The sequence below is a fragment of the Sylvia atricapilla genome, chromosome 5, assembly GCF_009819655.1.
Source record: "Sylvia atricapilla isolate bSylAtr1 chromosome 5, bSylAtr1.pri, whole genome shotgun sequence".
Taxonomy (NCBI): Eukaryota; Metazoa; Chordata; class Aves; order Passeriformes; family Sylviidae; genus Sylvia; species Sylvia atricapilla.
Window position 1 is genome coordinate 62,294,563 of NC_089144.1, and position 25,761 is coordinate 62,320,323.

General features: G+C 40.1%; 1 protein-coding gene across 1 annotated transcript in view; it reads left to right on the forward strand.

The window, feature by feature from the left end:
• Positions 1 to 11,857: 11,857 nt before the first annotated feature.
• The window catches only part of SYT10 (synaptotagmin 10), a 35,104-nt gene continuing 21,200 nt past the window's right edge, over positions 11,858 to 25,761 (forward strand). Inside the window, exons 1-2 of the mRNA XM_066319726.1 lie at positions 11,858 to 12,008; positions 23,810 to 24,167. Coding sequence (XP_066175823.1) covers positions 11,858 to 12,008; positions 23,810 to 24,167 — 509 coding nt within the window. The remainder of the gene's footprint in view (positions 12,009 to 23,809; positions 24,168 to 25,761) is intronic.

The following is a 25,761-nucleotide window of genomic DNA, read 5'->3' on the forward strand; positions in this document are numbered from 1 at the left end:
CCTGTAGATAAACAGCAGTTTTAGTGTTTCACAAAGATTAAAAAAAAAAAATAAAAAGTACAAAAAGGTATAAATTTATCTTTGGAAGAAATAAGTAAAAGTCTGTGATTTATGTTTATTTCAATGAAAAAACAGATGAACACAGCTCCATTTTCTGGGTTTAATCCAGACATAATAGATGATAGACACAGATTTCCATGTAAGCCCTTCATGAACAAAAACTTAAGTGTTCATGGAACACTTGTGTGTGTACAAAAGTTGTGGGCTTATGTTACTAAGTATTAACTCAAAAAGCACCCATTTTATAAACTACAGATACATAACCTAAGTTTAGATACTTGCGTGGAAAACAAACCAACACAAAACCCAAAAGAAATACAACTTTTCTTTCTATTTCTTGAGCAAACTGGAGCTCTTATGTAGCAAATAAAAAAATCAAAACTTTTCATGCCTTAAATTTGTTACATTTACTTGTTACTTGTTGCATAGCCTTGTAGAAGTCTTGTAAGTGACACAGGTTGATTGTTTTCTTTAATTCTATTTAAAATAAATTTAATTTGAATCTATATTTTTCTTTATGAAAGTCAACATAATCAAATTATTTTGTCGAGATTTATACATCACTGCTATTTTTATAATGGTCTCATAGCTGCATTCATTAAAGTTATACTGGTATAAAAGCTAAATAAAGCTAGTGAGGAATCAGGGCCCTTTTCTTCTTGTATACAGAGCAGTTTCTGCTGGAAACAAAACCTGTATGTTTTCAACTTTGCATATTTTAAATTATCTGTACCAAAAAAGGGGATGATGTCTATTGCCAAGACCTATACACACTATTCATTATACCCAGAAAGAGAGGACAGGCTTAGTTCATTACAGAGTTGTTAAATTTTTTATTATACCCTGGCTAGTTAATCCATTAAATGGAACAAACTGCTTTTTCTCCAAGTTTAATAGCTTGCTTACATCACGCTGTGAAACACATAAGAATGTGCACAAGAGACAGCTCAAGTTTTGAAAAGTTTTCTCTTTTCACAGAGTTGCTTATCATATGAAACAGATGTAAATATATAGTAGCCTTGTTTAAGACACAGGAGAGTTTTTAATGACTACTTTGCATTATGTTTAGTGTCTCTTATACATCATTTTGATCTATGATTTGTTCTGAGTGCCCTCTACTGAAAAGTAAGATGAAGTGATTAATTATTTAGTACCCAAAGATATAATGCTAACAAAAACCAGTAGAGTTTTACATTCTTAAAAGACATATGTATTGATACATGAAAGGTTTAGTGCAAATTTACTGCTTCAGATATAACTGCATTATGTGAATGTGATTATATGTGTATTAAAATATGGTGTATTTGTGCCTCCTGCTTTCAACTCTCCAAACACCTTTTTTTCATTATTATCTAAGATTATATAACAGCAGAAATACAATGCATTTGTTGAGTAACAGGCATCTCTTGAGAGTTTGCTCCAAAACCCCTGGAACATAACAAGAATCTCCTCATTAGTTCAAGTGGCTCTGGATTGGCCCTGAGTAGATATTGTATAATAATAATCAGTTACACAGACAACTTCAGGACCGTTCTGCTGCTGTAGGACAATAATAAATTAGAGGAAACAAAAGCAGCAGGTGGCTGAAATTTGGACATGAACAAACCAGCTTTTGATGCATTTATATATAGATATAGATACACCTTATGCATATACATGTATATAAATATCCAAATCTCTTTCTCTCTAAACAACTAAAATTAAATGTTCATCTTGAATTCTAATTGAATCCTGACTGTTCAACAAGCTACCCATACACCATGAACTATCATGATTTCACTCAACAGAGATTGGACAAAACTCATACTTTAAAGTGCTGCATTATTATATTTTTTTAGGTTTTTATAGCATATTGGCATATATATTTTTAAAGTCATCTTTGAATTCTCCCAGCCAAAGGACATACAGATTATTTTATTGGTTGAAGTTTAAAAAAAAATAAAAATTTGATAATTTTCTGGTTGATAAAACCAACGAAGTATGATGTTTCCTCAGCATATTGGTTACTAAATGTTGGTAAGGGATTGCTATCTGGTGCTGCCAATCCAAGTGTATCAGCTAGAGATCCCCTGCCAATAGAGCTCTCTCCATCCCACTGTAATAAATATGATGTGTCACCTGCTCCTGAATCACAGCTCAGTGCTTCTGAACTTTATTGGCCACCTTCACCAATTCTCTCTGGACACAATGCACTGTTCACTAATGTTTGGGTGTCAGTCTCACCTCCTGCTCTAGCCTGCTTTTATTTTTCAGTTCCTCTCTTACCTTTTAAGCAAAGTTTTAAGAAGAAAATTGCTTATTTGGGGAGATTTCTTGCTAGTCAGAGCAGGCATAACTTTAAACATTCATTAATTTTTTTATTTCCCTGGTTTATCTACATTTTCTTTGATTTTAGCTTCTCCAGTATATTTCCTTAGTTCCTAACTTCTTATTAATTCTCACTACTCGAGTAGCTGACTACAACTTGTATCAGATCAGCCTATTTTCTATTTTAGACTCTATCTTCCTTAGGTTTGTTCACTAAATATCATATAAATATTGTGCACTGCAATTTTCTCTAAATATTTTAAATGCATCACTTAAATATCAGTCTCCATTGAGTCCTCGTGATCCTTCTTCCACAAAAAATCACTTTCACCATCACTGTCAATCAATATCAAAAATATTGATTTAAAATGGTTAGTTCACTCGCTCCCAATCTTACTGTTCTCTCTAAGGAGCTCAGATTACCTTCAGATTTAGAGATTACAGAATTTTATCTTGATGATGTAGAAAAATTGCTACAAATACAGTTTTATTTAGGTTTGTTCCTGATACAAAGTATGTATAACATATACACAAGTGCATTTGCAAGTGGGCAGACACACACATTTACTTTATTCTTTTATTAAGGATGTTCCAGTCCAGTTTATTTGATTTCATTATTTGAATAGATTTACCACTTTATAGAGGGCACACCTGTATTAATTGTAAGCAATTCCACATACCCACATAGCAATATCAGCTGGATCTGTGGATGTTTTCTGAGCCATATTCTCATGCAGAAGATCACTGGAAGGGTTCTGGCTTCCCTGAAGATGAGCTGAAGGAGAAGGTTCTACAAGGAAACTCCAAACGCATTTTGGACTATGGCTTCCATCACAGATGATGTTCATCATGGAAAAAAAAAGAAAACAAACGAAAAACTCCCATGAGATCAGTCTGTGTGAGAACTGGAAGGCTAGTGAAAGGGGAATCACTTTCCCCAGGACTCTGACTTCCACAGTTTCATGGAATTTTGCAACACCTTGATGCTTTCTGTGGTTGCCATCCATCATCTTAGAAGACTGAAATTCTAAATCTCAGAGTTGGACTTATTCTCCTGCACTGCAAATAACTGTCCTGTTAGAGCTGGCATCCCTCCACAGTCAGTGGAGAATAGGTATGCTAAAAGAAACATCTCATCTTAAGGCAACAAGTAAGAGGGCTCAGATAATTCACAGTGCAATACCCACTTCTGTCCATAAGCTGTGAACAGATGACAGATAACACATTTACACTGTAGGTAGTTAAATGCAGGTAAGACAAATGAATTCTTCTGCACTCTTCTTTTATAGGCTAAAGCCTTCAGAACTTGAGGCCTCTGATTTCTAGCTGATTTTAAACCAATGGACAGGCACAATGGATTCACTATCTATTAGTGTATATATTAAAAAGAACGTTTAGGCTGCTCTGAAATAAAGCAAAATATCACATCTTCTATGAATATAGTACCAGTCTCACAGCTAGACCTACAAGTGGCTTCTTTGCGAGCTTCTTTCCATTAAATCAAATGACAATTTGATATGGAGAAGACTGCAGCCATATACTTACCCTTTTTGGGCAGAAGAAACTGCTGTCTACAGTGCCTGACTCAGAATTTATGCAAAAGCTTTTAAGTTTACAAAAAAAAGATTGCTTTTATTTTTCTTTCCACTTTTGCTTTTAAACCTGCATTTTTAAAATTCATCTCCAAGTTTTCTCTCTAAGTGCATCATTCACAGTTAGGAATGCGAAACACTCCATGTTCACAGTTATTTGGCAGTGATTCTCCCTTAAAACTGCATCTTCATTTCTGAATTTTACAGTAAATGGAAGATGCTGTAATTGCAGTACTCCAGAACTTTGCTCTCACTCAGGTAATATAGGACTGATTCAAAGCTTCATTATATTATTTTATCATTATATTTGCTGCTTTTGACTATATGCATTGAAACCATTTGGGGAAAACACTTTTAATAGAAAAAGTATTTGTGAGAACTAATTATGAAAAACAAATGTAGCAATGCACTTTGCAGGTATAGGTTTTCTTTTTAAATGGTAGAGCATCCTCTACAGTGCTATCATGTTCCTTCTCAGATAGTTATTTCTGGACATTAAAAACACCACAACACCTCCCTGTAAGGACACAGAGACCAGATATCAGAACAAACTTCCCATGAAAGTCAGTGAATCACATGTTTTAGAAACTCAGATGTCCTGCCAAGAATAATTGAAACTGCTCCCGCTCCTTTCACTTTGTGCCTCACCAGAATTTATTTATTTAAATACTGTTTATATGTATACACACCATAATTATATGACAAGTTAGAGATCCATGATATGAAATCTTGATGAAAACATTCATGATTCAGCCACATTTGAGACATGATTTTTACTTGTTTGGGTTGTGGGTATACTTCCCTATATCCTTATCTTTTTCAATACCCACATATGCATCCCAGGACTCTCATCAATGTGGTGGGGCAATCTGACAGCATATTCAAACAAGCTGGAAAATATTTTCTCTCCGTAAACATTTTTTTAGGTGTACTTTAAATAAAATAGCCCTAATACAGCCTTCAGAGTTATTAGTTGCTGTGACCTTTAGGCAGGTTCTGCTGCTGTCAATCTCCCCAGTGTTCACACATCAGATCAGGAAATTTGCAAATATTGTACTTTGTGATATGATCACTAACTCAAGATGAGTCTCCACCAGGAAATCTCACTTCCTCGAGGCTGAGGGCAGAAATTTGCAGCCCACTTTTGCCAGTGTGGCACTCTTGCCTATTTCGTCAGCCTGTGCTGGAAAAAAACCTGATGCCATGGCCCTGTGTGCTCCTTCCCTTCTGGGAAACTTTGCACACTGCCAGCCCCCACCCCTTCCAAAGACTCCAGCCAGGAGCAACCACATTCTGCTGATGGAAAACCCCATAAACAGCTCTCTGCATGCTACTAATATATTGTCTTTGAATATTGTGTCTGACTTATTCCCCTGACTGCAAACAAAAGTGAGAGCAGCAATTCAGGGCTAGGAAGAAATCCCTGAACTGAGCGATTATACAAATCAGAGCTGTGTTAATTAGAATTACCAGGGATTAGTTCCTTTCTCTCACTGAAAAAAAAAATTAAATTACAAATTATTAGAGAATGGAAAACATAGTTTTAAACCTAACAGAATTCATTTACCATGATGCAGGTGGGAAACCAGAAAACGAGATATCACCGTATGACTGGGCGTATTGCTAAAGTTCCATGACCCAGCCAAAATATCATGCAGCAGGAGTTATAAGCGCGAAATGCACAGCAGAGAGAATCTGATTAGTTCTCAATTACCCAAGAGAACTTCTCTGGTTGAGGATGGTCAAGGAGTACTGTGTTCTTGCTGTCGCTATCAGACTTTCCAAGAACACCTCTCACTGTGTAAGTAGCAGACCTGGCTTGCAGGATAAGGCAGACACGACTCAGCAGCTCTGCCTGTCCCCCAGCAGAATGTGGGGCAGGGGACAGGGACGGGAGGAAGGGAGCAGAGTGAGACCCATCCACAGATGTGTGAGTGACTTCTCCTCATTCTAAAAGTTAGTTTTCTGTGTTTATTTTCCAGCACCTGTTGTGAACAAGGAAACTGAACCATGAGCCACTGTTTAAGAGCTGAGAATTAAGCATAGTGCTGACACAAATGAACATAATTTCTATTGTGAGCAAATTACACTGTACCCACTTAAGTCAAAGCTGAATTTGGCCAGTAACATATGCCAAGCTCCAAACTAGTGATGACAGAGCTAATTAAGAAATAATGACAGTGGAATAGAACAATGTCACAGGATAAAGGTCTCCTGCGCTCAACAAATGCTGAAATGAGGGTCATTTATCATGAATGCATGTCGAGGCAGAGCTGCTATTTCTAAAAGCATGGAGCTTTACTCTTTTGACAATGCTGAGTAGTACTTATTTGTTTCCTTTTCTGTGGAACTTAATGATTTATATGGATGTAATAATTTTTTTATCTACATGTACATCTCTACAGTGGCTATTGATAGTGTAGGTATTTCATAATAGTTGATCTATTTTATTCTAATTATCTTACTATATGAATTACATGTATTGCAGCAGAAGTGTTGCTCTTCAAAGCAAAGGTTTTTGCTGTATCTTCACTACCACAAATGATTTCAGTGAGTTCTGTGCTGTTCCATTAGGACCTAATCATACATTCATTAAATAGTGTTGCTGTGAGAGCAGGATACAACCAAATGGGCCACAATATCCTTAATTTACAATATTTTTAATTAAATATTTTTAAGCAGAATAAATTTGGGGCTGTTATAGGAAGCACTCTACCATGGAAATCAACTACAGAGGAACAAAACCAGAACAAAAATTATATTCGCCAAACAAACTCCTTGTGTCTGCATTTAGGTTGATAATAGAGCTTGAAAATCATTAAGGAGCATGCTCACAGCCATCTCACTAGAAGGCACACAGAGACAGAAATTCATTAGGTGCAGAGGAATAGCTCAAATTAATCAGCAAAACCTGACTGCATTGAACAATTCTAGTAGCAAAAAATCCCTTATCTCACCAAAGCCTAGGATTGGCTTCTATTACCAGAGAGTATTTTACAAAAGTTGGCTTTCAGGAAAAACTTCGAAAAGTATGCTAAGATAAGAAAAGTGTTTTTTCCATTATTCTGTTGGTTCTTCAAACCAACCAACTTTGCAAATCATTAAATTATTTCAGTATGATATCTTGTCCTGTAGCTGAAGAAAGCTTGCTAACGACAGTCACAACGTCATTCCTCAGTAAGTGCAACTAAGAGAAAGAAGGGAAGGTAAGAGGAAGAAAAATGGCAACGGAGATTGCTAATATGCTATAATTCAATAGAATATGTCCTTTTAAGGCATCATGTCACACATACATTATTGAACATGTTGCTTCTCTTCTTGCTTTTCTTCTGCTTCAAAAATTTGGTGAAAATGAAAAAAAAAAAAAAAAAAAAAAAAAAAAAAAAAAAAAAACAAAAACCACAAAACAAAAAAAAAACCCTATCAGAGGAGGAAACTGTCCTTAATCTAATTCTGACCAGCTATATCCATTGCCCCCATCAGCTAGGATGAGCTCCAGGAATCTATCTGCTGGCTTCCCAGTTGATTGTTCTGCCATTCCTTCTGCTCAAACAGCCATAAAAACCACCATATCCCATGCTTAGGATTTTGCAGTGAAAAAAAAAAAAAAGGATTTTATGCAATTACCTGCTATTAGCAAAAAAAGGAATCAACAACTCACAGTGGATGCAGGGCTCCAAGACACCAAACATTTTTCAAGACCATGTACCATTTACAAAGCACCATTTGAAATAAAATAGAGTAGTAATCACTTTGTCTTCTGTCCCTAACCAATTATTCTGCAGGACTTATCTTAAGTCTTCATAAATTATTCCATGCCAGACATCTTTTAAAAAATGTTTTCATAAAACTGCCAACATTGTTAGCTGCTGGCTCTCAGAAATGGCTTCATCTCTTTGTGCAGGTCCTAAAGGACTGTCTTTGCTCGAATTTGTCGCCTTAAGTACCAACTGCACCAAATCAAGTGGAAAAAAAATAAAGTAACAGTTGCTCAGCATTTCTGAAAATTGAAGAAGCATCTGTTTGGACAAAATATGGGGAGCTTTCTTTATGATTGTGAGTTTTATTCACAGTGAGTTAGAAGTTGGAAAAAGCAACCCAGAGGAGGACTCTGTAGTGACAGATATTATGAAAGTGTGGAAGTAAGAACAAAAAATTATAGGAATGGTAAAAAAAAAATTTAAAACTTTGAATTTTCATTAGATTACTACTCAAACTAAGTTAGAGTCCTTGTTCATATGTGCTCATGGCAGTCTTTCATTCTAATTCATAGGTTAGGAACATTCAGATTTGACTGGCTCCAGGATTGCTGTATGCTGCTTTTTTTTTTTTTCCTCCACTACTTACTCAGAAGTAGAGGGTTTTGTAGATAGAGTAAACCAACTTTAATCTTTCAGTGTTTGTTTTGCTGTTTACAAGGAATTTACAGAGACGTTATCAGGGAAAAAATTGTATTTTTAACTGTTGCAAAGGCAAACTGCGATTGTAACCTATGGTTTTGATCTTTTCTTCTACTCATAGCTTCTTCTTAAAATCTGAATATCAAAAAGTCTCTTTTCCCTAGCCCCAATCCCCAATGCTTTTTTTTTTTTTTTTTTTAAATCCCTATTTGATTCCAAATCATAAGACCAAGGCAAAAACTTTTATCTGCCTTTATATACAAGCTACCTATATTGCCTAAACTTCAAAACCCCCAACACAGTCCTCATTTAAGGACTCTTCTGACAAAAGCGAACATTTTTGCCAATTTTTGCCTGTCCAGAGCCTTGTATCCTTACCTCTGGTTGGCTACTTCATGGACCACATGAAGATCTGAATACAGTGCAATTAATTTGAGAAAAGAGACATTTTCCCCCTTAGTCACCAGGAAGCTGTCAAGGCAGTATGAAGCTGGTAATGATCAGCAGTCAGTACAGCAAGAGTTGGTGTGGTCTGGTCTGGTGGCACCGACTGGAACTCATGAGGCAAGAGGTTCCTGTGTCCTAAAACACCGTGTGAGACCACTCCCAAAGGGAAAATTAATGGTCTTTGTGGATACCAGGGCACACGATGCAGCTGCCTATTAATTTAAAAATTGCCAGGCTATTGAAAATCAAAGCAAGTGGGAGTTGTAGCCTGAAAACAAGCTGTTATGTCCTTCCACATGCAGAAAAAGTAGTTTTTCTCTGAAAGAACATATTGGAGAAAAATGCTGTGATTGGTAATCTGAATTTACATTTAGGACTAAAATCCTCAATAGAAAAGTGAAGCATCTTCTCCATCAATAACTTGACTCCAACAATAGAAGTTGTTTCTGGAACTGGTTTAGAACTGGTTAGTCAGCATATCTCAACTGAAGAATCATTAATCTCCTAGTGAAACTAATCTCATAGTTCTTAGACTGAGAAGAAAAAGCATTTTATTGATTATTTTAAGTTTATATCCATGCTACTTACTGAAGATCAGGATTTAGATACTTTAGGTGCCTCTGATAAATGTATAGTAATACTAGTTAGTATTTGCTTTATACATAAAGGCATTTTTGTTAAATATTTAGGACATCTAAGAGAGATGACTTGGGTATCCACTTCCAGATACCTACCTGAAAATCTTCAATAGCATGGGCATTTGTTTTGTTTTTTAATTTACTCTAGAATACACCCATTTGTGCATCTATGTATATATCAATAACATCAATAACATGATGGTGGTGTGATTTTCACTGAAATTAAGTTCTTGTGTGCAAAGACAAGCAGTATAGAAATTCACCAAAGACTCACTACATAAATAAACAAGCAGGATAGCAAACTGGTCTATGTGTGGAACTTTACTACAATCAGTGGCAAAGCTGCCATCCACTTCAGAGACAGAAAATTTCATTCATGGTCTGTGTGATACATCCACGGGCACAGTCTATAGAAAAGTTCAGAAGTGGAGGACCTCAGGTCTCAGCCTTTGAATTCAGTCCTTTACTGAAACAAATTTCTGATTAAGACCTTTTCTATGTATATGTACGTCCTGTTAGCTTTTGCAAGAGTTCTGGGTATGTCTCAAAGATAAACAGACTGCTTAATTATTAGTTGGTGATGCATGACAGGATTTTGGGAACAGGACTGTAAATGTCACACAGACAGTAAATATGTTCATATTTTGAAGTTTGCATGTAGGCAGCAGTTGCCTTCACTGTAATGAAAATATCTACACACTTTTTTATTGCTAGCAAGACTATTTTAATGATTATACAAATTTAGGTCCCTATGAGGGTGAAAGGAGTCTTCAAATAGACCTCCACAGTTCTGTGCTCTGACTGGTTACTGTCAAAACATTCTAAGATTTGACAGAACATTTTGCAGCATTAACACAGGGTTTTGACAGTGCTAGTCTCAGGAAGGGTGTTGAATGGAGAACCGTTTCTTTAGTAGTGTCTGATATTTCTGAAATATGTGTTATATCTGTGGGAAAAAAAAGCTCTGCAGAACAGATTTTGTGTTGATGTTACAGTTTGTGTACAACTTGGTCCATCACTTTCCTAAGATTTTGAAAACTGTATATATATGAATTCATCTGTATAAATGCATGCTCCTTCAAAACACCAAAAGGCTGAGGTTTAGAAGTATCTTCTCGTGTTTTTAACAGGTATCTATGCTATACAAAGTACAGAATTTCAGAATTAAAACTGGAATAATAATTCACTTAATTATTCCGTAATTCATCTAAGGAGGGATGGTTATAAAGTTTTCAACTGTTAAACTTGACAGTTTGCTAGAAACATTTATTTACAGGTAACAGATAAAACCTCCTAAATCCAGAGGGAAAAGAAAGCACAGCAGCACAGAAGTTAACTTCTCGTGCCCATGAACCCAAGACACCCAAGCAGCAGACTACAGTCAGTGCTGCTGAGTAAAATGCTAGCAGACGTCCTTCCAGCTCTGCCTAGCTAGAATTAAGCATTGCAAGACGTATGTATGCCATCGAACTACGGGAATTTCCCCTCACAAACATAAAATTGTGTCAGAACATCAGTAAGTAGATGAACAAATTAGCTGATAAAGTCTTGTTCAGCGCCAGAGCCAATAACTGCAACAACTCCTAGTGGTATATGCTGCACTGATTTCCAGAAGTGTATTCAAACACACGCTGTACCTCCAACTTTTTTATCTATAAAATAACCCAACTTTACAGAATTTGTTGAGGAAACAGACCAGACAACCGTGAGTTCCTCTAACTCCTTAAGAAGTTAAAGAAATAGACCAAGCCAGCCGTCCCGCTGCCTCCTCTGCGGAGAAGCGGAGCGGCGATGCTGCTTTGCTCAGTGAAGTTATCGGACGCGGCTCGCTGGCTGTCGCTGAAGATCCCCGTGCCGAGGTCACCTCGGAATGAGTAAGAACGGGAAAACGAGCGGAGCGCTGGCGAACCAGCTCCGCTCCGAGGAGCTGTGCCGGGAGCGCCCCGCTGGCTGCCCCCGGGGCCGGGAGGGGCCGGCGCTCCGCCCCAGCTGCCCGCACCGCACCGCACCGCACCGCACCGCCCGAGCGGGGCCGCGGGGCGGGGGAAGGAAAAGTTTCCCGGGGGATGCGAGGGCCCCCCGCCCCCCGCGCCGGGCTGCCATTGGCCGAGCCGCCTGCCGGAGCACGGAGCCACACAAAAGGCGTTGCTAAGTGGATGTTTATTTTTTTTTCCCCTTCTTTTTATTTTTTTCCTTCCTCCTCCTCCCCCCCCCCTTTTTTTTTTTATTCTTTTTTTTCTTTTTTTTTTTTTTTGCCTCCCCCCGCTCCTTCACTACTTCTTCGGTTCACTCGCGCCGCTCCCGCCGCCGCCGCAGCTCCGCCCCGCTCCGCTCCCCGCGGGAGGCAGCGCGGGTCGGGCGCGGAGCCGTCCCGCGCCGGCCATGGCCTAGCGGCGGCGGCCGGGGCACAAAGATGAGTTTCCCGGCGGAGGACGGCGTGGGCAGCCTCTGCCACAAGGCGCTGCAGATCATCTCGGAACTGTGCCTGGGCGGGCAGGTGGAGCGGGAGAAGTGCGCAGGCATCTTCCCCCTGGAGAGCGCCCGGCAGGGCATCGGCGGCACAGGTACCGACAGCGGCCCCGCCGCCGCCGGGCTCGTCCTGCCGCCGCCGCGGGGCGGACAGCGAGGCGTGGGCGGCCGGAGAGCGCAACTTTTTCCTTCGCTTTCCCTGCGTGCGGAGGGGGCGGAGGGGGGGGCAGGCACGCAGCCCGCTTTAAAATCGCTCCGTCTCTCAGCCCGCCGAGGCTGCCGAGGAGCGCCGAGCGGAGCGCCGGGACCGCCGGAGCGGGGACCAGCGCTGCAGGGCAAACCTAGGGGCAGCAGGCGAGGGTGCGGGCGTGGGGCCGGGGAGCACGGACAGGTACCGAAGGGACAGAAATCGCCGCCGGAGACCAGGCAGCTCGCTGGTTTGCCGGCCGCAGCTCTGCTTCGGCAAGGTTTTCCCCGGGACCGGAGTTTGTCCGTATGGAAAGGCGGCCTCGGGCCGCTGCTGCTGCGTGCGCGGGGCCGTGCGGGCGGGCAGCGGGGCAGAGCGCTGCCTTCGATGCCTTTGTCACGGGCGGGCAGCGGGGCAGAGCGCTGCCTTCCATGCCCTTGTCACGGGCGGGCAGCGGGGCAGAGCGCTGCCTTCGATCCCCTTGTCACGGGCGGGCAGCGGGGCAGAGCGCTGCCTTCCATGCCCTTGTCACGGGCGGGCAGCGGGGCAGAGCGCTGCCTTCCATGTCCTTGTCACGGGCGGGCAGCGGGGCAGAGCGCTGCCTTCGATGCCCTTGTCACGGGCGGGCAGCGGGGCAGAGCGCCGGGCGCGGCACGTGTGGGCTGCACCCTCTCGCCCTCTCCTGTCCCCGGCTGTCCCTCTGCGTTTAGCCCGGGCAACAGGTAGGGAGCTGGGAGCGCGGGCAGCCGGCACGGCTCGGGGCGCAGCCGGGGCTCGGGGCGCGGCTCGGCTCGTCCCGCCTCGCAGTCTCCGCTTTCTGAGCCGGGCTGGAGTGGTTTGCATCCTCTGCGCTCATCGCTGGGGGAGGCAGGAGAGCCGTCTGATAGGCAATGGGAACCTGTGGAGTCAGGGCAGAACTTCGGTCCGGGCCAGGACACTTGCCCAGGAAATTTGGGTAGGGTGGAAGGAGAAAGTCCGGGTTAGTTTAAACATTCCAAATTCACGAAAATTTTTATATTGAAACGAAGATTTTGAGTCCTAATAGTAGTGTCTTTGGCTCCTGATATCTGAATTCTCTGCACCTTTTGGAACTGACCCTTCATTTTTACCTTATCCCGTGTGGTGCTCTCTGGACACCTTGTTTTCCCTGGAACTGATTTTTCGGACAGGGCTTGAAATTTGCTCAAAGTTCTGGGTTTAATTGCTGCTAGACGGGATTGATAACCTCTACTGTCTGTCCACAAATGCAAATGAACAGCTTGCATTATGGCCAGCAAATGCCAAGTGTTACAGTGCAAATTAAATAAATTAACACCGGGTCATGTAAAGCAGCAGGTTCTCAGTGTGTGCCCCAGCTGCGTTGTCACTGCCACCACAGCTGATGGGCTCTTTGTTGTTGTTTTCTTTTCATCGAATACACACAGATTTTTACCATAAATCTCGGGTTATTTGTAGTATCTCAGAACAAAATCACTGTTTCCTGACCAAGCTTTACTCAGCCCAGCCGGACCTAGCTGCCAGGCAGGGCAGCAAGGCAAGGAGGGGTGAGGGGGCTGCAGCCTTTCCCCCAGCACGGATCATGAATATTCTGATCATGCTCTGTGTTAATCTTCATAGTCTGAGAGGTAGAAGGTGGAATGAAAATAGCAGTACCCTATGGAGCCTGGAAATTTTGACCCTGCAAAGTTGGTGTGTAAACAGGTGGGATATGAAGGACACAAAACATTCCACAAGGTAAACCAAGATCTGCTGTTTAGAGAATGTGAATCTTCAACACTTGGTTCTATATCACACTGTGTATAACAAGAGGAGCTTCTTTTTAAACATTTCTTGAAAGTCAGCAATCTTCTTGGGTTTCCATTTGTAAACCCTAACTACCTTGCAACTGTTGGATTAGGGAAAAAATAGTTAACATCTCAGCTGAATTCCTCAATCTCACTTTTTCCCACTTAAGAGGAAACCAGTATTAGATGATGGGTGTCAACTCTATTGAGATGCATAGTATATTGGGCATTATCCCATTAAGAACACTGCTAATGAACATAGTCTGTCTCCAGAGGAGGAACAGATACACAGTCATTGTTGATAATTAACAATATTTTAATATGTAAACGCTTGGATAGACAAGATATAAATATAACTTGTATCAATTTTATATATATATATATAAAGTTATAAATATAACTTTGCATCAAAATTACGAGCAGAAATACTGTAAATACAGTTTCAGCTGAGAGAAGTGATGTCATTGAAAGGTGAGCTGTGCCATATCTCCTCTTCAAATGCACTTAGAGTTCCTTGTCATCTCTATGGATAAAGCTAATGTTGTCCAGAGCATTGAACAACCGTAAGTCCTCTTCATTAAAGTGTTCATTAAAGGGTTAAGTTTATTCAGTTTTCCTCATCTCAAAAAGATACCTAAAAGTGTCACAAAGGTAAAATAGGCAAAAATCACTAATGAGATGTCACTAAAGGAGAGAAGTCTAAAGAGTGTGAAGCCTGACAGAGCTCAAGAAGCATTTGGACAGTGCTTCCAGGCACATGGTGTGATTCTTGGGGATGGTGCTGTGCAGGGCCAGGAGCTGGACTAGGTGATCCTTGTGGGTCCTCTCCAACTCAGAATATTCTGTGATTCTGTAAATCATGAGGAGACACATATTTGGAAAGGAAAGAATAGCAACCTTTCAGAAAGTAAAAGAGTAGATGGTAAAAAAGAAAGCAGACTGTTTCTACTTAATACAAGGATGAAAACAGGATCTGGAAGTTGAAAACTCTGTGAAATGCGACTAGAATTGCATTGATATGGTTATGTTAGTGAGTGTGGTGATAGCTCTCTGTTCAGCTAGACCATGAAAAGCAGCCAAGCTTCTCAGAGGAATCAGCTACTTGAGGCAGAAGATGCATCACCCAATCATAGGCTCAAAGCAAAATGTGAGACAATATTGACCCAATGACCCGAGAAATTTCAGAGGGAAGCAGAGATGCTGGGCAGTGATTTTTTTTTTGATAGTGTGTATGCCTAGATGGGAGAAAAGAAGCATAAAAAAGATAACACAAACAAACAAAGAAGAGGAAGCTGGAGACACAGTCAGAAGAAAAAATGGTGAGTATGGCCCTGGGAAGGCAGAGTAGAAAAGAATGAAACAACAAAGCAGAAAGGGATATTCAGGTTTCCTGCCAATAACGGAACAGACAGGATTACAGTGAAGAAATTACTGATTATTCAACAGCTTTTTTCCTCTCTGTCAGCACTAACACCTCAGGACCCTCAATTACTGCTCACTACTTGGGTCAAGAAGGGGTAATCATATTTAGTGTAATGAACAATCAATCTACAGAACTCATAGCAAATTATCTTCATGAGATAGAAAATTTTGTAAATTTCTAAGAGCATTAGACAAGTGAATATAGACATCTGTTGTTATATTTTCTGCCCCAGTAATTACAAGAACTATTAATTTGCTCATCTTAGGGAAATGCTCAAGTGAAAAGATGAGGAAGCCGTTTAGGTTTATGGTACTTTTATATGAATAGCTTTCCTCTGAAAGCTATAGCATCTTTGGCAAAATGCTCAATTAGATGTGCAGATGTTTTGTTTTTATTTTACACCTCCAATACAGTTGGGCAAAATAATTAAGTCGTCAATTAGAACAGTTAAGGTGGAAAATAAATGGGAGTTTGATATGCAGGATTTCACATAATACAATTTATCTCTAAACTTAGTAAACTATTAATTTTCTATAACTGTCCCAAGCTCATATATGCAGTGTGGTTATACTGGTATCTTGACTCATATTATCTCATTAATAAAGGACTCTAATTAATTTTTCCAGCTGAGCATCCCTCCTCATTTTCAATGGAACCAAGCACATCAAAGGTCCCAGTTGTGAGCATTTCTGAAGATTAAGGCAATTGCATGCAGCATAATGAGAGGAGTTTGGACATTCTGCTCTAGGGACACATGTTTAAAATTCATTTTATGTCCTCTGCAAATGGTGGGTACTTTGTGCTCTTTGCCTTTTTTTAGGCCTGCTGGTCATGCAAAACTTTACTCTCTCATTATTATTTCCCATGGGTGACCAATGTTTATTGCAGAGCTGGCAAACCAGCTCTGTTACAAACATTGAGGGCATATTTTGGCCCACTAGAGTGGGTAGTGAATATCTTGAGAGTGATGTTCGCTCTTGCTCCTTTGCTTGTCAAACAATTGATTTTCGAAAGTTGACCATGCAAAGAGCATCAGCTTCTGGGGGATCATTTGTTATTCATGTAAATATTCTACTGACAGTTATCCAGTTAACATAACAGTCTAATCCACCAAGTTTTTAACCCTACCCCTGACTGACAGTTTGCTAAAAATTACAGAAGAGTGCTGGAGCATCCTGCACACGGCCAGTCTGTTGTGTCCTCCTGCTGTGGCTGGCATGAGCCTCCTGTTGGCTGTCAGAAGCTTCTCTGACAGCTCTCCACCTGCTGGATGGCAGCTGATGGTTTACTTTTAGTCCTGGTTCCTTTGAACATGCTGTGCTCAGGCACACAGCGCACACACATCCACGAAGTTTGCTATGCTTGGATGTATTTAGGGGAGGGGAAAGAACGGATTTACCCCATAGAGTGCTTGCAAATTCTCCTCAACTGTACCAAAGTAAGCATGAAGGCGACGAGACACGGCTTGGACAAATGTGAAGGCTACTGTGATCAGTGTAGGACCGTCATACAAGAAAGGAGCATTTTTCTTTGTGATAAAGTAACTTGTGTGAAACAAGTGAGCGTTCTGTTACAGAGAAATGAAACAGTGTCTCTGCCACAGGGGAATGTGAGAAAATCAAATAATAAACATTTTAGCAGCTAACAGACTGACCAAATTATTTACCATACAGTTCATCACCTGGTTAGATCAATATTATTATCAGAGAAAGGCTTGGTGGGAAAGAAGTGCAGGGTTACTGAAAAACATAACTTACAAGATCAGTGTTAACAAGGTGTGAAAGTCAGAAATCTATCTAATTCAGCAGCATAAAGGCAAAACAGGGGGGTAAAAGTACCACTGAGACCAGATTTATTTACAGCAAACGTGAAGGCAGTCACAACAATGCAGACAGCAGTAAAACACAGTAAAACCAAGAGGTTTACAAGAGAATCTTCCTCTACAACACATTTCATAAAGAAATACGGGGGGGAAATACAGAAAGGTTCATACCATCTGGAGGACAAATCTGCAAAAACGATGAAGAGACATAGTTTTTTCCTGGGTCCTGTCATATGTCTGAGATGTTTGTTATATAATACTGGGTAAGGATAAACATAACCATGACAATTCAAAGATGACACTTGAGCTGCATGAACCTCCCTTTATACTTGTGGTGAACAAGTGAGCAGCCCAGTGAGCTTATATGTTCTAATTTACTTGTCTCATCTGAAAGAGGATAATGAGGGCTTCTTGTTGACACAAAGAGATTCTCAAAAGTGTGGGAACTGCACAGAACCAAGCCTAAGGCTGGGATTTTTTTTCATTTAATGGAAAATTAAATGGGCTGGTGGGGGTCCAGCAGAGAGTCCCTCCTGTTGAGATTGAGAGTCAACAGGAAGAAAACCATGTAGACCAGAAAGAGCCTTGAGAGTGAAGACCAATAACTTACAGACCAAGCCAGGCAAAAGTGAGAACTATCATCTCTAATATAGCTTACATAAATTGATTTTGACAAGAGATTAATAATTCTGCGTGCTGTGATCATGTAATAAATCACGGTGATCCCTGAATTCATTTGTTTCCTCTCCTGTCAGGAAAAAAGCTACCACAGAATTCTGCTAGCATTAAGAAGTGATCTACCATCCAGAAGATGGTAATTCATACAGCCATCACCAGAATGAATTAATAAACACCAGAATGAATTAACAGGGAGGGAACGCATTCACAATAAGGTCAGAGTAAAAATACGAGGAAGATCTTCTAAGGACACTTCTCCATGAGAATGGGAGAGGAGGTCACATCTACTCTTTTAAGTGAAAGGCTTTTTTTGCCATTTGATATCTAAGTTAGGTGTTTTGACAGATTCAGATTGAGAGAAAAAATACAAGACTTTGCACCTGCCACTTTCTGAGGCATGCTATGGCATCATGTCCCCATCAGAAGGGATTTAGATGAGACAGAGGTCATTGTGGAAGATCTGCTAATACCAGCAAGTTTTGATGTGCTTAAAATTTCCCCGAGGAAAACCAAACAGCAGAAATGATGGGTTGGACCAACAAGTTCATCTGTGTGGGGATAGGGGAGATTTACTGGTCCCAGACATTCTACAATTTATAAGGGCCCTGCTTCCTTTCAAATCCTAGAAAATCAGAGACATTAATTTATCTGAGTGATGTGACTCCTGGTATTACATACACAAGAGCTCCTTTATTACAGAAAGGATAAAGTTCCTTATGGCTTGTTGAACAAGAGAACGAATTCAAAGTTAAAGAAAAATATCTTTGAACACACATTACAGACATTGCATTTTAAATATTTAAGAGAACCAAGATCAGATATAGACAAAGAAATGGGCCAGAAGAGACTAGAACCCTGCCTTTCCCCAAGTGTTCCTTTCACCCCTGCTCCTTTTCTGGGATGAATGCATTCTCTGTAGTGTGGTCTACATCAGATGTGTCTGGCCTTCATACACCTGGGCATCTACATAGCACTGTGTGGTGCTTCTGTCTCAAATCAAGATCATGGATTTGTGGAGTATGTTTTTCCAAATTCAGCCTCATGAGGCAGATGTTGCCAAAAATGTAAGTGATCTTAATTTCATTTTGAAATGGAAGTCTGCCAATGTGTATCTTTGCAAACAGATCCATGGGCAGAACTTTTCTGAGGCAAGTTCCAAAAAATTTTTTTTGGAATCCATAGTACTGAACCCAATGCTCGAAACATTACCTAGCACCCAGGAAAAAAAAAAAAAAAAAAAAAAAAAAAAAAAAAAAAAAAAAAAAAAACCACCAGCAACAAATGGGGATGTTTCTGAAGTTCTTGCCTGATATGAAAAACTGGCTATCAAGGAGATTTTTATGGTAGAAATGTATCAGAGGATATTTATAAAAATCCAGAGAATTTTTGAGGGTTCTCGATAGAGGTGCTTTCTTAAATGAGAGATATAAAATTGTCCAGAATTCTGTATCTTGAAAAAAGTAGTTTTAAATACAGAACTATGAGGAAACAGGATGCTTTCAGTTATGAAATTTTATCAAGGCTAGAAATATGACATTTAGCAGTGAAATTAAGTAATTGGAAGATCTCTCACTGACCAGAAGGGGATGGTGTGAGAAAAAAAATCTTGACATTCCTGAGTATACCAACAAGAATGGGAAATGCATAATTCTGTAATATTTTTGAATTTTTAGAGGGATGTCCTGTTCTATACAGATCTAAATCATTGCAGACAAGCTGCAACTACCAGTTCAGAAAAAGTTGTTCAAGTTGGTTTTTGTTTTCTTTTGGACCAGAGACCAGTGAGAACATTATTCACAATGTTAACAATTAATGCTGTCCCAGCAGTGTCTATATCTCCTTCTGCCCTTAAAAGTTAGGCAGTCTTTGAATTCCTTGAATGTCACCAGTTCTTTATACATAAATAATATTTATGTATGTGAAGTGCAACCCTGGTCTGATGACAAATCCATCCTTCATTTTTCTTGCCAACCAGGATTCTTTGGCAGGGATGTGAAGAAGCTCCAAGTCTATGGAACTTTCTCTTAACATTTTATATTCTTCAACAAAACTTCCTATAAAAACTTAATATAAGAGACATATCCAGGCTAACACACAAAGGGTTTGATTGCTCTTCAGATGGTTTCAATCTTCACATAACAACAAATCTTTCATAATTGCTCAGTTGAGTGACTGACAGAAGGACATGAAATAATATTCTTCTTATGTCAATTTTTTATTTTATGGCATAGCAATTGCTTTTTAGTAATTGTGGCAATGAATGTAATTAAGTAGTTTTTCATAATGAATTACTTTTTTGCCGATTTTTTTGGCAATTCAAATATTTCTTGTAATTGTTGCACTCTGAAATGCAATGTGTGAGGTTGTTAAACTCATTTAAAAAATAGCAAAAAAATTGAGGCTACAACTGGTTATAGAATTAGTCCCTTATCTCTGCTCGTGAGACTTTAGATGTTTCATGGGATTATTTTATGTATATAAAAAATATATTTTCTGTAAAGATTTCAGGAGTTCTTTCAACTTTGAAGTAGTTTAATGGAAATAGAAAAAAACAGCTTAGAGAAAGTTGAAGTACAGGAGTAGGTGTTGAAAGGAGACAACAAGTTATTTGAAGGCTTGAAAAATGTCTTGCAGTGAAAAACTTAAATTAGAATTGGCTAGAAATGCTTTGATGCAATGTTTTTCAGCTGATAGTATCTCTTCATCAAATTGAAGCTCCGCTGGAAGGGATCAATTTTCATATTTCTGGTTTTGAAATGTTTCCAGCAGTTTCAAAGTTGTTAAAACATCCTCCTTCAACATTTTCCAAATGGGGAAAAAACCTACAATTTTCAGTTCTAAAATCTTCCTCTCAAAATATAACCTAATTATGCCAACCATCCTTAAACTGAGCTGGAAATATTGCAAATCACCCAAAATTTAATTTATTTTTGCTTTCCTTTTTTTTTTTTTTTTTTTTTTTTTTTCACCTTAATTTTTATTTATTTCTGGTAGACCATCAACATTTTCAAGAGTTTTAACTTTGACAACAAAAAAAAAAAATCTGGCCAGGTTGCCTGACAATTCGTCTGGTTCAGTCTATGAAAGAGGGCTCTTTCAGCCAGGCCTACCTCTGTATGAATATATTAAATTAGTTTTTGACTGTGTATTGGGTTTTCCTGGCCAGATTTTGGTGGCAAGAGGGGTTTCTGTGAGAAGCTGCTGGAAACTTCCCCCATGCCCAGCAGAGCCAAGGCCAGCTGGCTCCAGGATGGCCAAAGCCGAGCCCCCCAGGCACGGGGGTTGCAGGAAAACATTTTTAAGAAAGGGAAAAAAAAAATCTGCTGTGCATCAGCAGCTGGAAGAGGGGAGTCAGAATTTGTGAGGAACAACTCTGCAGACAGCAAGGTCTGTGAAGAAGGAGGGGAAGAGGAGCTCTAGGTGCAAGAGTGAGTTTCCTCCCTCTGCAGGTCTTCACTGCTGCAGTCCATGGAGCACCCAATCCCAAAGCAGATGAATTCCCAAAGGCCATGACCCTGCGAGGAGCCCACCCTGCAGAAGGCTCCTGGCAGGATCTGTGGACCTGTGGAAAGATAGAGGATCCCTCACCGGAGCAGGTTTGCTGGCAAGACTCATGACCCTGGACTGGGCTCATGGTGGAGCAGTCTCCTCCCAGAGTTCTGCCCCCAGCAGAAGGGACACACTGGAGCAGTGCATGAGAAGGACTCACACTGGAGTTTGTGCAGGACTGTCTGCTGTGGCAGGGACCACACACTGGAGGAAAGCAGCAGGGGAAGAGTGTGAGGAGTCCTGAAGAGAAGGGAGCAGCAGAGACACCGTGTGATGGACCAATGCAGCCTCACTGCCAATCCCCCTGTGCTGCTGGAGGAGGCAGGCAGAGAAAGCAGGAGTGAAGTTGAGTTCCAGAAGGAGGGAGGAATGGGCAAAAGTGTTTTATGGTTTGGTGCTGTTAGTCAACATTGGTTTGATTGGTAATAAACTTATTTCCCCAAGTTAAGTCCTTTTTGCCCATGACAGTAATTGCTAAGTGGTCTCTCCCTGACCTTATCTTGACTCACAAGCTTTTTTGTTATATTTTCTCCCGAGACCATCTGAGTAGGGGACAGACAGAGCCGTTTTGATGGGCCCCTGGCATCTGTCCATCAACTCACTACAGACAATTCCCTGGCACTGAGGTCATGCAAGAGCCTCTCTCTTTGCTATTAATGTCTGTCATCTGCTGAAACAGAAGGGCCACATCCAAATCACCCACTAAGAATGATCATTTCCCTATTCTAATTGCTGATCTATGGCTAGGAATTGGCTGGGAGGGTATAATCTCCAGACTACAACATGTTCTATACATTTTTGCTTTTCTCATGAATTTTCATGAGGAGTGGTCTGTAAGTTCAGTGATTACTACTGAGAGATGCATCTGCATATTATATATCAATTAAGAAAGCATTCCCAAATTTTCATCTTCAGCTTTCTGTCTTCATCATTCTGCTCCATCTCTCTCTCTTCAATTCTCATAAGGGCTGGTGAGGTATATAGTGTTTCATGGAGCTAATCCATACCTTTTTACTCACGTGAAAAATCTATAAAAATATGCTCGAACTCTTTTTGCACTTTTCCAATGATTCAGTTTAGTGGCCGGCAGCTTGGAGTTATGGATACAAAGTATTAAACTGTCAAAACTTGTAACAAGGAGCAGCAGCCCTTGCTTGAGGGATATTTAAGCAGGGTTTAGTGAATAATTTTAAGACATATAAAAGGCTCTTTTGAAAAGGAATGGGATTTTCTGGTTATAATGCTAGAGGATACTGGAAAAATCAAATGGAAGCCTGTCACATAGAATAAAACTCATAATTAGGGCTTAACTGGCTGTCCTGGCCATCCACCATCTCCTAAAATACAAGTATGTCCGTGGAATTTTGTTGGTATGAAATCTGTTGTTCTATCAGGCTATTGAATATTCTAAGCAATTTTGGCAGCAAAAGTCAAATACAGGGCAGCAGGAGTAGCTCATGATCTCTGTAATGCTCAGAGCATTTCACTGTGTTCTCTGAAGCCAGCTGCATTTTCACAGCAGAATTTTAGATACTGATACCTCTGTGCTATCTTGGTCTGGCACAGTCTTGGTCCAGAGCTGACAATTTAACTGCAGAAATCTCTTATAATGACAGACTTTATCTTGTACCTATCTATGCCTAAATGTTAGATTTTAAAATGTTTCTGAAGAACACAGAGTCAGAAGTCTGACAAGCTTTGAAGAAATCTGTGCATGTACATGCATGTGTACTGATAGAAAATGTTAACTGTGGCTTAACTTTTTCATCTACATGTTCTTGATGTCCTAAATACACATTCTAAAGAGCTAAGCATCCATATCAGCCTTTCTGACTGAAATTAAAGTTGTTGGTGTTTTCAGGAGCCGTGTCCTCCATCTGAAGCCAGTAAGTAAAGGGATGTGTACATTACCCATAAGGACAAGGCTGTCTTCATAGGTGCTTGTTTTCAAAATTAGAAATCTGGATTTGGGAACAGAATTCTCATGTGTTTGCTTTAAATCTCAGTGAGGATATTTGTTGTTTGATTATAATAACTTTGCTTTAGCAAAGTAGGTCAATACTTCTTTCACCTACTGGTCTCAAAGTACTTAGCCAACAATGGCTGGGAGTTTTGGGGATTGTTTCCTTACTTCCTGAGAAGGAGACTTCCCGAGAAGGATATCTGAGCATGTGATGAGTGGTACACATGCTGGCCCTTGGCCTGAATGATTAAAAGACTGTTTGTGAAGCAGATATTAGAAAATAATAGCATCTAAAAGGTACACGCTTAGATATCAAAAAGAAAAGAAAAAAAAAAAAAGAGAAAACTAGCAATCTTAAATAAGACTTTAAATCTCTACACAAACATAATAATAGAAAATGCTTTTATCTCCTTGCCTGTGTAATTTTTAATTTTTTTTTTCTCTGCATGTTTGTCTGTCACGATTATTTTTGTGTTCTAATTCCTTGCAGACGTCTCAGTCAGTCTCTTAGCAGTCGTTGTCAGCTTCTGTGGGCTCGCCTTGCTGGTGGTCTCGCTTTTTGTCTTTTGGAAGCTGTGCTGGCCCTGCTGGAGGAGCAAACCTCTCGCCTTCAGCACCACTAATGTCCCGCAGAGCAACTCCAGCGCTCCTACAGAGGTTTTGGAGAACAGCGAGAAAAAGGAAGTCAAAGAAAATGGGAAACCCACCACCAAGGTGCTGGAAGCTGCGCTGAAAATCAGCCACACTTCACCTGATATACCAGCAGAGGTGCAGAACGCGCTGAAGGAGCACCTGATCAGACATGCTCGGATGCAGAGGCAGATCACCGAGCCCACCTCCTCGTCAAGGTAAGTCACAGGCACCCACACTACCGGCACCTTTGCCAGCAACAAGTTGAGCAGGAACGCTGCTGAAAATTCCCAGGATCCTGGATTATTCACACGTTTCTTAGCAGTTATGGGTGAAACATCAGTCATGTGAATGTGAAGCCACATTGTTCTTTGAACAGAATATTCCGAAATATTTAGTGTCCCTTCAGTTTGCATAATCATTTTAACATATGAAAGTGAAATCTACATTTTTTTACTACTTTGTAAAGATAGATGCTCCTACTTGAAGCATTTCCCTTTTGGGTTTTTATCACAGGGATAGGTATTTCAGTGTTTTTTTTAAAAGAACTGCAAGTCTAGATTTTCACAGAGATGGTTTTTATAGATATATCAGTTGTTTTCAAGATGAAAGATTCCCTCTCAACAAAATAAATGATAGACTCATTTTTGATGGCACATTTCCTTAAGACTTGGTTTGCTGATTACAAAGGAATTAAAATTCCAGTCTAAAAATACAGATCCTTATATAAAAATACAGATCTCAAAGCTGTTCCATGTAACTCTATAAATAAATAACAAGCACACAGCATTCCTTAGTGGTTTCTTTAGTATTAAAGTGGAGGACACAAACTTTAATGCTGCATTAGGTGCCACTTTATATTGAAAAGCAGTGAAGATGTGCAGGAACCTATAAATTCAAATGGGATTTTCTTCAAACACTCATAGCAAATTTAATGCATGGAAACAAACAATGAACTGCAAAGACCAAATCCTGAAATAAAAAGGGGATTGTTTCATAAGCAAAGATTGGGAAAATTAAGGCTAAAAGAGGAACTTGAAGCATTGTGTAATGCCATAAGTTGCAGTACAGATACTGTCTAGGAAGTAGCTTTTTTCTCAAAATGCCATTTGCTAAAGAAACATGTTACCTATAAAAAAAAATTAAAAAAAAAAATCCCAAAACCAACCAAATTAAAAATCCCACTAAACTCAAAGAAAGAAAACAAAACAAACAAACAAAAAAAGGCTCACATTCACAATAATTAGAGGCAAAAGGAGAAGAAGAAACGTGCTTTACACTGAGTGGGCCCATACTTTTCTGGCCCCCTGGGGCACCTAAAAACAGTGTTTGGCCAGCTCAGTGCACTTGTTGCAGCAGTGAGTGCTCAAGTGCTTTTTCTCAGCTATTCCAGCCTCATGGAACAGCCAACAGGAAGCCACAGGAAGCTCCCAAAATGACAGCACTCCAGCCAGAGGAGGTCTGACTGACTTCAGCAGCTGAAGCATCTCCTGAATTATGAGACTCTCCAGCTGGCTTTAAACCACATTACCTTGGCTGTGCCTGGTTCCTGCTACTGTATTCATCTGCTCAGAACAGGAGCACAGTATGCAAACCACACTGAGAAACATTCCCACAACACTCGGATAATTTTGAACTTGTAACTGTCACACTAAACACAGAGGAACAAAAATTGGTGCAGTTTAGCAAGACAAGCCCATTACCCAGCTCACTGCTACCTAAAAGGATATTAACTGAAAGAATTTTATCCATCAAATCCAAGTATTCAGACTGTCTGACCTCCTAAAGAGACAGAAGAAATAGCTGGCTGGC